Here is a 13447-nt window from a genome sequence, read left to right as displayed (position 1 = left end):
GAAAGGCATAAAACCCCCATGTGAATCCTTCTCCTCTATTTCTCACATGAAACAAATGTATTAACAAATCAATTATATATCCACATGCAAACTCCCCAAAAATACTTAAGACACTTACCCCGTTAAAATAAACTCAATATGAATCACAGACCCAAATGATATGAGCCAAAACAATAAAACTTCCAGAGTTCCCATTGTGACTCAACAGATTAAGAATCTGACATTGGGTGCTCCCATTGTGGCTAAGCAGCAATGAACCCGACTAGTATTCATGAGGACGTGGGTTCAAGCCCTGGCCTCACTCAGTGGCTTAAGGATGCGGTGTTGCCATGCGTTGTGGTATAGGTCGCAGACACGGCTCGGATCCCGCGTTGCTGTGGCTGTAATGTAGGCTGGCAACTACAGCTCTGATTTGACCCCTAGCCTGGGAACTTCCATATGCTGAGGGTTCAGCCCTAAAAAGACAAGTAAAATAAAATAAAATTTTAAAGTCTAGATTTTATATACTGAGTACAAAAGGTATTTGTTCAATGAAATGAAATAGTATTATTAAAAGAAAAAAGCATCATTCAGTATAAATCAAGCATTCAAAAATATATACCCAAAAAAAGTCGTAAAAATTGTACAAAAACATGGGTAACGGGAATTTTTATTTTAATAATAATACACATTACAAAATTAATTCAGGAAAGCTATAATAAACAGCACTATGCTCAAAAGGGATTACCTAAAGTTTACGTGGGATTTAGGCTATGGGAGAACCTAATACATCCCTTATAAGGCATAAATCTATAATATTAAAAAAAAAAAAATGTAGTGTTCTTTAAAAGCCAAACAGATGCCAGATGGCCTGGGTTTGAATTCCAACCCTACCACTTGCTAATGCTATGACCTTGGGAAAGGCATTACCATTTTGATGTCTCCATTTCCTCTTCTATGAACTGGGAATAATAACCTTCATAGCTTTTTTTAAGGATTAAATGAGTTTAAATGCTCAGTACATAAAAATATAAAATACTATTATACCAGACATTTTCAAGAAATTATTTTTACATTTGACTCTTTTATAACATCCCTGGCTTTTATAAAATATTAGAAAAATTAAAACAAATACAGCATATAATCCTTAATGCTTATATATAAATTCCTATTGATATTTCTGTGAAAACTATCCTCCCTTCTCCACAAAAGGAATAAAACAGCATCATTAAAGTATTCTTGTCTCGGAGTTCCCATCATGGTGAAGCGGTTAACAAATCTGACTAGGAACCATGAGGTTGCAGGTTCGATCCCTGGCCTTGCTCCGTGGGTTAACGATCTGGCATTGCCATGAGCTGTGGTGTCGGTCGCAGACACAGCTCAGATCCTGCGTTGCTGTGGCTGTGGCATGGGCCGGCAGCTGTAGCTCCAATTCAAACCTTAGCCTGGGAACCTCTATATGTCACGGGTGCAGCCTTAAAAAATAAAAAAAAATTTTTTAAAAAGACAAAAAATAAAATAAAATAAAATAAAAAATGCTTAAATGGTAATGTATTCCAGGAGTTAATCACTTGGTAATCATCTGCATCATCTAAGTGTATATTGTTAAGAACATTTTTCTTATGACCAGGTTCACCAAATTATTGCCTTACAAAAGACACTATTTATTCCATATATAAAGGATCAAAAAGTGGCTTTCAAAAAAATGGGAAATAAATACACCAGCCATACAGTTATTTAACTTTATTTTTATATGCATATACGTGTCAAGAAAACAAAAATTTCAAGATATAGGGTACAACATATCAAATGAAATCATTCAAAATTATTTTAATGTGTACACAAATAACAATATAAAGTACATGTATATGATACATTATATAATTTGTTTTGAGGTTTTGAACAGCAGTATTTTTGGTTTTAAAATTCTGATACCATTATCTATTATATCATTCAAGTAACATATATTCCAAAAGTTAAACTTTTTAAAATAATAACTAAACTAACATATAACTCTAAGACAATCTAACGGATGAGCTGCCTTTACTATGATCTTCAAAATAGTGTTGTTCAATTCTTCTACAGAAAGCAAGGAGGTTGCTATAGTTTTTCACCTTCTCAGAAAGTTCATCGTTGGTCAATTGTGTGGTAAGAATGGTGTACAGATGGCCAAATACCAATGCATCTAGTTCAGTAGGCCTACAACAAAAGCAGAAACGAGAGTAACACGAACAGTGGAAGAATATATACTATTTTTAAACACACTGTATTCAACTATTTAAAAGTCACATAAGAAATAAATCCTACTCCAACTTCATATTTATTCTATTTTATTGGAGCTTCTGGTATAAGATATGAAAAAAAATCTTTTAAACTATCATTTGCTAGTGTGTATGACTTGCTTCTCTAAAAAGTATCATTTAAATGTGTTAAAATAATATTGGTATAAATAATATTCTTTTATTCATTAGTCACTAATTTATTCACTAAATATATACATAAGGTCTCCAGTGTGCCAGGAACTGAGCCAGATGCTAAATATATAAAAACAAGAAAGATAGGGAGTTCCTTGATGGCCCAGCAGGTTAGGGATCCGGCATCATCACTACTGTGGCCCAGGTCACTGCTAGGGCACAGGTTCAATCCCTAGTCCCAGAACTTCCACATGTTGTAGACATGGCCCAAAAAAAAAAAAAAAAAAAAACCAAGTAAGATAGATATTCTAAAATGTGGGCACAAAACACAAATTACCACAATGCAATTTAGTAAATACTTTAATAGAGGCATAACCAAAAGGCTGTCAAAGCGGAGGAATTTCACTGTGGTGCTAGGACAACAAATTGATACCTGATTACCTAATCATATTAACAACATGATTTACTTTTAACTTTACTGCTTTTAAAGTAAACAGCTTTCTGGAGAAGATGTAATCATAAAGAAAGCTTTAACAAAAATATTTCTAGGGTTTTTTTCCCTTTAATTATATATTACTAACAAAAAGATGAAATTTATCTACCTTGCTACTAATGGTCTGTAAGTGGAACATCACAAATTTATATTAAAATAACTACAGTTCACCCTTGAACAGTACTGGTTTAAACTGTGAAGGTCCATTTACATGCAGATTTTTTTTTCAATAAATACATACTATGACATTACACAACCCATGGCTGATTGAATCTGCACATGCAGAACCACAGGTGTTGTAAAGTTATATACATGGATTTTCAATTATAGCAGAAGGTGTGCATCTCTAACCCCCGCGCGTTGTACTGAACTAGCACGGTACTACTAAAAGAAAATGCCATCATTATTAAATAGAACTAATTATAGCTGTCAGTCTGACAGCAATGAAGTTTTGTTTTTTTGGTTTTTTAGTTTTTTTTTTTTCCTTTTCTAGGGCCACTCCCACAGAATATGGAGGTTCCCAGGCTAGGGGTCTAATCGGAGCTGTAGCCGCTGGCCTATGCCAGAGCCATAGCAAGGCAGGATCCCAGCCGCGTCTGCAACCTACACCACAGCTCATGGCAACGCCGGATCCTTAAACCACTGAGCAAGGCCAGGGACAGAACTCGCCACCTCATGGTTCCTAGTCGGAATCATTAACCACTGCGCCACGACAGGAACTCCAACAATGAAGTTATCGAAAAAACACATTAGTCCAACTGAAATGTGAAAATATGTTGCAGTAATCTGGTCTGGCAGAATAGATTTTGGGGTCTATCAAATCCTAATTCTGCCACTTACTTACTAGCTATATTGCCTTGATCACTACTGATAAATGATCTCTTGCAGTTTTATGTCTTTATATATATATATTCATGCCGCCAATTCCTAAATACTTATCTCGAGTTGGAGTCTCTCCTCTAAAGTTCGCAATCGTACATTTAAAAGCCTACATAACATCTCTACTTAAATAGCATTTCAAACCTGCTTGTCCCCTCTTCTTCCCCAAATAAAAGTCACCACCATCTATCAGCTGTTCAAGCCAAAAATCTTTGAGTTACTCTCAAGTCCTCTCTTTCCCCTACCCTCCCATATCAATTAGCAAGCCTGGTGAGACGGAACCACCAAAATATATCCTGAATAGCATCACTTATCTATTAATCTCAACTAAGCCACCATCATCTTTCACTAAGATCAATGCACTAGCCTCCTACTGTACCTCCCTGCTTCTGATTGCTTCTGCTATTTTTTTAAAAATATCACCAGATCATACCACCCCAAACAAAAATATATTCCCATGAATTTCCATTTCACTTACACTAACATGCCAAACTCCTTATCCAAAGCATACAAATCCTAGATGATCTGGCCCCTGCTTACCTCTTCAGCCTCATCTCTTACCATTTTCAACACAAAACTATTAACTGACTTCGATTCTTCCATTTGAACATAACAAACACTAGCCAGTCTGAGGGCCTTGAACCAACTAGTCCTGCAGCCTAGACAGGACTTCATATTGCTGACTCCTCCTTGTTTTTCAGAATACAGCTTAAATGTCACATCTTAAAGCCTCCCTGACCACTCAAACTAAAGTGGACATTCAGTTGCTTATTGTGCCTATTTTATTTCTCCAGTGGCGCTCAGAACTAATATTTGTTTATACTTGCCTGTCTCCTTCCACCAGGACATTATCTACTTTTTTCCTCTGTGTCCCCAATACCCAGAACAATGTCTAGCCAAAAATAGTTTCTCAATAAATATGTGATTAGTGAATTAATAAAAGGCACATACTTCTCATACCACACAATAACTATTTAATGTTTCCTCCATTATACTCTAAGTGCTTTAAAGGTAACACTTAATATATGTTTATACCCCCAGTTCTTAGAAAAGTAACTGAGGAACTGAATGGTTATTTGCTGAATGAATAAATGAAATAGAAAAGAAAGCATCATTCCTATTACACTATTAACAGCTAACATCCATTGGTTATCTACTATTCTTTCCTTTGAATATCAAAACAAAAATAGTACCATAAAACGGGAATGTTTTTCTAAACTTTACTATTGAAAAATATTTTGCATTCATCTTTTTTGTTTTCTTCAATGAGTATGGTTCCACATTTCTTTCTCTTTTCAATGCCTTTCAGAGTCTAGTTTCAAAAGCATTAATTTTGTCTGAGTGTTCCACAATTTTTCATTCCTAGTACACTATTAACTTGTCATGCATTCATACTAATAGAAACAATCTACATATCCTTTTTTTATACATCAATCACTGATTTTTAAGACTACTATTCAAGTTTGTAAATCAAGCCCCTCGCCATCAACCTGGCATATTTTCCCTTTGGATAGTTTTGAGCAATTTTCCCTTCTTCTTTTGCTTTTTTTTTGGGCTACACCTGCAGCACATGAAGTTCCCCTGCTAGGGGTCAAATCAGAGCTGCGGCTGCCAGCCTGCACCACAGCCACAGCAACACTAGATCCAAACCATATCTGTGAACTACACCACAGCTCACAGCAACACCATATCCTTAACTTACTTAGTGAGACCAGGGATCAAACTTGCATCCTCATAGTTACTAGTTGGGTTCATTACTGTTGAGCCACATCAGGAACTCCAATTTTCTTAACTGCTGATTTCTTAATTGAATAAACCTCAATGAAATCCTATTCCTCCCTTGAAATCTTTCTCCTTAGGGTTCCCAAGTATAATTTTTGCATCATTTCTTCAAAATACTTTCCTATCAATATATGAAGGTATATTTTCAAACTTTACCATTTACTTAATGGTTAATAGTATTTTTTCTTTTTCAAATCTAACTCCTTTTTGCAATTTCTAATTAAATTCAATCTAGTTTTAATCAAAATTTATTGAGCTTTTTCTTTAATCGATAGGTTTTGTTTGGAAAAGACAGACCTGCAAAGAGGTTATAATGCTTTAGAGTAGTATAACTTTCTATCCTGATCACATTTAGAAAAAAACATATATTTTTCTACTTCTTCTAAAAAGGTAACATAAAAGCATCACTTTTAAGTTTTAGTTTTTTATTCCAAATCCACACTCACCAGGTGAAAGGGAACAAATGACCCAATCTTTGTGTAGGTGTCTTAACAGATATCACATCAGCAAGATGGCTTGCATACAACAGAATACAGACTTTGCTTTGAGTAGGATTTTACAAATGTGACTTAACTATTTAAAAGCTACCAATACCATACATTATGAAGTATAAAAGGCCAACAACTGTTAATATCTACCTTGCATCGTTTCTAATTTTTTTCCAGCTCACTTTCCTTTTCCCTTTCCACCATTTAGTGTCTTTGTCCTCTTTCCCCAATCACTATTCTTTTTTTTTTTTTGTCTTTTGTCTTTTTTGTTGTTGTTGTTGTTGTTGCTATTTCTTGGGCCACTCCCGCGGCATATGGAGGTTCCCAGGCTAGGGGTCGAATCGGAGCTGTAGCCACCGGCCTACGCCAGAGCCACAGCAATGCGGGATCCGAGCCGCGTCTGCAATCTACACCACAGCTCATGGCAACGCCGGATCGTTAACCCATGGAGCAAGGGCAGGGACCGAACCCGCAACCTCATGGTTCCTAGTCGGATTCGTTAACCACTGCGCCACAACGGGAACTCCCCCAATCACTATTCTTTTTTTTTTTTTTTTTTTGCCTTATAGGGCCACATCTGTGACACATGAAAGTTCCCAGGCTAGAGGCCAAATCGAAGCTACAGCTGCCGGCTTACACAGCAATGAAGGATCCAAGCCAAGTCTGTGACCACAGATCATGGCAACATCGGATCCTTAACCCACTGAGCAAGGCCAGGAACTGAACCCACAACCTCATGGATCCTAGTCAGGTTCGTTAACCCCTGAGCCAAGAAAGGAGCTCCCCCAATTACTATTCTTACTTCAAGATCTCCATCACCTACCTCTTCCTTTCTCTCATCAAGTAAAGCTATTAAGTTTCTTTCGTGAGGCCTCTCAACATGCCCAGTAAGTGAGTTCAGAGAGAAGTTGTTCTAATTTTAGAGGGTAAAAAGAGGATACACAGGGAAATAAAATCTAATATAAGTTAAACAACTGGGTAAAATCAAAAATCAAATCTATTCTATTCTTCAAGCATAAAACTGTTAAGTCTCATATAAAGTACAATTATTTCAAAAAACCTACATCTTAATACCAATTCATTTCTCAAAGGCAAACTTGTTTTTGTACTTATCCTAAATTTTGAATTTTCCATTACAAGTTTAAATATAACTGTACCCTTACAAACAAAAAAACCACATTTTGATATTTTCACTGAATCACATGCCTGGTTACTAAACTCTGACACCAAGTTTAAATGAGGAGAAAAATAAGTTAGATCTATTATCATGGAGACAGCCTGCATAACAAAACTAACTCTTAAGACAGAATGATGCACTTCAAACAATAAAATATACCCCTTCTGAGTTTTCCAGCTAAGAATTCCTATATCAGAAAGAAAGGCAACTATAACATACTAATATTTGGATATATTTCTTTTGTATTAAAGATTAAACAACTGGAATCAGCATGGCAATCATCACTAGAAATAAGAACACAGCTGTAGAAGCTTTACCTACCAGGATTTCATGATTTGAACTCTATGACCTTTCTGCTTCGGAGATCAAGAGACTTTTATTTTTAAAATCAGATATATAGCATATACATTAATACAACTTAAAATATTTCCAAGCTAACAGCTGTAGTCATTTTTGCTACAAATATCAATATTTCTACCAAAAGATGTATGACATAGCTACATATGAATGTCTATGAAGACATAATAAAAAATAGCAAATAAACCTTTTAAAAAATTATCAATCTGGGAGGCAGGATCAAAGGATGTAGAGTTCACCCTCTCCCACAAACATAGTAAAAAAAAACACTACATGAAGAATGATTCTTATAGAACATCTACTGAACACTGGAAGAAGACCTCAGACTTCCAAAAAGGGCAAGAAACCCTCCACATAACTGGGTAGAACCAAAGGATTAAAAAAAAAAAGAGAGAGAGAGAGAGAGAAAGAAGAAAAAAGGAGAAGGAATCAGAAGAGGACCAGCACTCCTGGGAGGGAGCTGTGAAAGAGGAAAGGAATCTGCATCCTGGGAGACCATGTAAATGATGGGGAGATCAGCTGGGGCAGAGGAGGAGCCTCAAAGCCTCAGAGAAAAGTGTAGCAGCTGGTCAGAGGAGGGTAGAGCAGAAAGAGAACAACACAAGACAATCGCTACCATTGCCTGGTACACCACACTCTGAGACACTCAGGCGGAGGCTGTGTGCTGAGGCTTAGGCTTCAGTGGTTAGTTCCTGGGAGAGAACTAGGGTTGGCTGTGTGGAAACAGCCTGAGGGGGCTAGGGAGCTGTGTGCCACAGCCAAGGGACCATGGCAAGAGGCCTGGACCACAAGCAAGGCACCACTTTTGAGGAGTAAGAGAAGTGGCAGGTAGGACCACCATAGGAACTTCTTTCTCTGCATACATACGGGCTCTTGGGCAGCAGGGTGCCTCTTGTGCAGGCTCCAGGGACAGGTGCAAACCACCACAGCTATATCAGACACCAGAGGTGGGCACCACTAAGAGTCCTGTGACCTGGCACTGCCTATGGCCCCAGTCACCTCAGGGTCGCCACCACAGAGGGCCCAACAACCAAGCACCACCTGTTGCCCTCACCTCCTTGGGAACACACATGCCCGACTGTTGCCACTGCCAAGGGCTCTGGGTGCCTCCCCCACCTCCCTGTAGTTGCCACCATTGCCAAGGGCCCAGCAACCAGGTGCCACCTATAGGCACTGCCCATTGCCCCTACTCCTGAAAGCATGTGCAGGCTGCACATCTGCACACCCCCATCAAGGGGATAATGAACTGCACACACTGAGGAAAGAGACAGCAAGCATCCAAACCAAAAGCAGCCCTCATACTAGTTAACCCACACAAGCTACCCAGGAACACTCCAACAAATAAATAATCCTCCAAGACTACAGCAGATAATTGTTTTCCCTAAACTCAGAATAAGAAAAAATAAGCAAAATGAAGAAGCACAGGAACGACTCCCACTTAAAAGAACAGGAGAAAAAGCAAGCAATGAAAGAGACCTCTACAGTCTAACAGACACTGAGTTCAAAAGGGAGGTAATGAAAATATTAAAGGAAATAAGAACAGCTATCAAGAATAATGCAGATTACTTTAAAAAGAAACGAGAAACTATGAGGAGCCAAGAAAAATTAGAAAACTCATTTGCAGAGATGCAAGCCGAGTTAAAGGCTTTGAACAGCAGAGTGAATAATGCAGAAGAACAAATAAGTGACTTGGAAGATAGAATAATGGAAATCACCCAATCAGAACAACAGGCACAAGGCCAAATGAAGAAAAAAAAAAAAGCAATATAAGAGATCTATAGGATAATATAAAGCACGCCAATCTACACATAACAGGGATTCCATAAAGAGAAGAAAAAGAAAAGAAGATTGAAAATGTATTTGAAGAAATTTATGGCTGAAAACTTTCTAAATAATCTAAAGAAGGAAACATATCCTGAAACAGGAAGCACAGAGGGCCCCAAAAAAGTTGAAACCAAACAGACCTACATCAAAACTTATTATAGTAAAAATGGGAAACGTTAAAGATAAGAAGAAGATTCTAAAGGCAGCAAGAGAAAAACAAAGAGTTAATTATAAGGGAACTCTCATAAGGCTATCAACTGATTTCTCTACAGAAACACTAGAGCCCAGAGGAGATTGGGCTATATTCAAAGATCTAAAAGGGAAAAAATCTGCAACCTAGCTTACTCTATCCAGCAAGATTATCACTTGAAATAAAGAGAAATAAAGAATTTCTCAGACAAACAAAAACTAAAAGAATACAGCAATAGTAAACCTATCCTAAAAGAATTACTGAAAGTTCTCATCTAAATAGGACAGAAGGTACAGGATGGAGAAAATCACAATTGAAAAATAATCATTTAAATAAGCCAGTATACAGATTAAAAAAAAAACCCTATTTGGAGTTCCCATCATGGCTCAGTGGTAATGAATCTGACCAGCATCCATAAGGATGTGGGTTCAATCCCTGGCCTTGCTCAATGTGTTAAGGATCTTTTACTGCCGTGAATGGTGGTGTGGGTCTCAGACAACACTTGGATCCCACATTGCTGTGGCTATGGTATAGGCCAGCAGTTACATCTCTGATTTGACCCTTACCCTGGGAACTTCCATATGCTGCAGGTGCAGCCCTAAAAAACAAAACAACAACAACAAAAATCCATTTGTGAAAGTGATGATAAACACAAGGAACCACAAAAGGATAATCATGAAGATGTAAAAAAGGACATCAAAATCATAAAATGTGAGGAAGCAGAGTAAGAAAACCAGACCCTTTTTTTTTTTAGTGTTTGAGCCTATATGACTATTCGTCTAAAGCAAGCAGACATAGAAAAATTAACATACTTGAAAAATGGGGCAACCAAAAAACAAAAACAAACTATAGATTCACGAAAAACAAAAAGAGGGCACAAGCATAAGGTAAAAGGAAATCATCTAACCAAAAAAAAAAGAAAGGAACAAAAGAGAAACACAGAATCAAGTGGAATACATGGTTTAAAATGGAAATAAATAGGAGTTCTAGCTGTGGAGCAATGGGATTGGCAATGTCTTGGGAATGCTGGGACACAGATTCAATCCCCAGCCCATCACAGTGGGCTAAGGATCTGGCGTTGCTGCAGCCACGGTGTAGGTTGCAACTGCAGCTCCAATTTGATCCCTGGACCAAGAACTCCATATGCTGTGGGGCAGCCAAAAACAGAAGGTAATAAATATATATTTAATAATAATTACCTAAAATGTCAATAGGCTAAATGTGCCAATCAAAAGACAGAGTATTGGATTGGACTTTTAAAAAAAGAGTCTATACTTCCTCCAGAAAACAACAGGTTCTAGTCTTAATTCTGCTAATTCCAAAAATAAAACATAGGATATTGACATTTTTAAAAAAAGAAAAAAAAGAGACTACAATATGTTGCCTACAAGAGACCCACCTTAGGGCAAAGGACACATATAAACTGAAAGCCAGGGGATGGAAAAAGACACTTCATGCAAATGCAAATGACAAGAAAGCAGGAATCAAAATACTCATATCAGACAAAAGAGACTTTAAAACAAAGGCCATAAAGAAAGATAAAAGAGACTATTTAATGATAAAAGGATCAAGTCAAGAGGATAGACACTAATCAACAAATATGCTCCTAGTGTAGTAGCATCCAAATACACAACAAATACTAACAGACATAAAAGGATAAACTGATGACAATACAATAATTTTAGGAGACTTTAACACTCCACTCACATCAATGGACAGATCTTCTAGACGGAAAATCAATAAAGCAACAGATATCCTAAATGGCACAACAGAACAGTTAGACTTAATTGATATTTTCAGGACTTTACATCAAAAAAAAAAAACAAACCCAGAATATACATTCTTTTCAAGTGCACATGGAACATTCTCTATGATTCACCACATGGTACATTCTCTATGATTCACCACACACTGAAGCACAGAACTAACTTCAACAAATTTAAGAGTATACAAATTACTTCAAGCATTTTCTCTGACCACAACAGTGGCATGAAACTAGAAATCACAGGAAAAGAAATGAGAAAAAATTCACTACATAGAGGATAAACAACATGCTACTAAAAAACCAATGGGTCAACAAAGAAATAAAAAAGGAAATTTAAAAATACCTTGAGACAAATGACAATGAAAATACAACACAAAATCTATGGGATGCCACAAAATCAGTTCTTAGAGGAAAGTTCATAGTGATACAGACCATCCTCAAACAAACAAGAAAAATCTCAAATCAACAACCTGACCTACCAACTAAAAGAATTAGAAAAAGAAGAACAAATAAAACCTAAAGTCAGCAGAAGGAAGAAAATCATAAAGATCAGAGAGGAAATCAATAAAATAGAGATTCTAAAAAAATAGAAGAAAAATCAATAAAACCAAGAGCTGTTTCTTTGAAAGGGTAAACAAAATTGACAAACCCCTGGCCAAATTCATCAAGAAGAAAAAAGAGAACCCAAATAAACGAAATAAGAAATGAAAAACGAGAAATTGCAACTGATACTGCAGAAATACAAAGAACCTTAAGAGAGTACTATGAACAATTAAAGGTCAAGAAATCTGACAACCTAGAAGACATGGACAACTTCTAGAAATATACAGCCCACCAAGACTGAATCAGGAAGAAATAGATAATTTGAACAGACCAATCACTAGAAATGAAACTGAATACTTAATTTAAAAAAAAAAAAAAATCCCTACAAACAAAAGTCCAGGACCAGATGGCTTCACAGGCAAATTCTACCAAACATACAGATCCTTCTCAAACTCTTCCAAAAGACTGAAGGAGGAGGAACACTCCCAAAGACAATTTATGAAACCACCATCACCCTAATACCAAAACCAGACAAAGACACTACCAAGAAAGAAAATGACAGGCCAATTTCTTTGATGAATAGAGATACGAAAATTCTCAATGAAATTTTTGCAAACCAAACCCAGTAACACATAAAAAAAGGTTATATACCATGACCAAGCCATATTCATCCCAAGTTCAAAAGGATGGTTCAACAAAAACAAATCAATGTAATACCCCACATTAATAAAAGAGAAGTAAAAAAACTACATGATAATCTCAACAGATGCAGAAAAAGCATTTGACAAAATTTAACATCTATTCACAATAAAAACTCAAAGTGGGTATAGAAGGAACATATCTCAACAAAATAAAAGCCATATATGACAAACGCATAGCCAATACAATACTCAATGAAGGAAAGCTTCCCAGTAAAATGTGGAAAAAGACGAGGATGCCCACTCTCACCACTTTTATTCAATGTAGTATTGGAAGTCCTAGCCACAGCAATCAGACAAACAAAAGAAATAAAAGGTATCCAAATGGGAAGAGAAGAGATTAAACTGTCACTGTGTGCAAATCACATGATACTATATATATATATATATATATATATATATATATATAGTAAAACCCTAAGGGAGTTCCTAAGTGGTTCAATGGGTTAATGATCTGGCATTGCCACAGCTGTGCAGTTTGGATTTGATCCCTGGCCTGGGACCTTCCACATGCAGCAGGTGTGGCCAAAAGAAGAGATAAAGGATAACCCTAAAGACTCCACACAAAAACTACTCAATCTGATAAATTAATTCAGCAAAGTAGCAGGATACAATTTTTTTTTTTTTTTTTTTTTTTTTTTTGTCTTTTTGCCTTTTCTAGGGCCGCTCCCTCAGCATATGGAGGTTCCCAAGCTAGGGGTGGAATCAGAGCTGTAGCTGCCAGCCTACACCAGAGCCACAGCAACGCGGATCTGAGCCGTGTCTGCAACCTACACCACAGCTCACGGCAACACCAGATCCTTAACCCACTGAGCAAGGCCAGGGATCGAACCTGCAACCTCATGGTTCCTAGTCGGA

At 37.0% G+C, this 13447-nt stretch overlaps 1 protein-coding gene across 3 annotated transcripts in view; it reads right to left on the bottom strand.

The window, feature by feature from the left end:
* Positions 1708–13447, bottom strand: part of MTX2 (metaxin 2) — a 77693-nt gene continuing 65953 nt past the window's right edge. For all 3 annotated transcript variants that reach the window (XM_021074719.1, XM_013984290.2, NM_001044541.1), the window contains 1 exon segment: positions 1708–2178. In XM_021074719.1, coding sequence (XP_020930378.1) covers positions 2170–2178 — 9 coding nt within the window. In that variant the 3' untranslated portion in view covers positions 1708–2169.

The sequence above is a fragment of the Sus scrofa genome, chromosome 15 (assembly GCF_000003025.6).
Source record: "Sus scrofa isolate TJ Tabasco breed Duroc chromosome 15, Sscrofa11.1, whole genome shotgun sequence".
Lineage (NCBI taxonomy): Eukaryota > Metazoa > Chordata > Mammalia > Artiodactyla > Suidae > Sus > Sus scrofa.
Note: the sequence above shows the minus strand (reverse complement) of the source record. Positions and strands in the feature narration are given on the sequence as shown.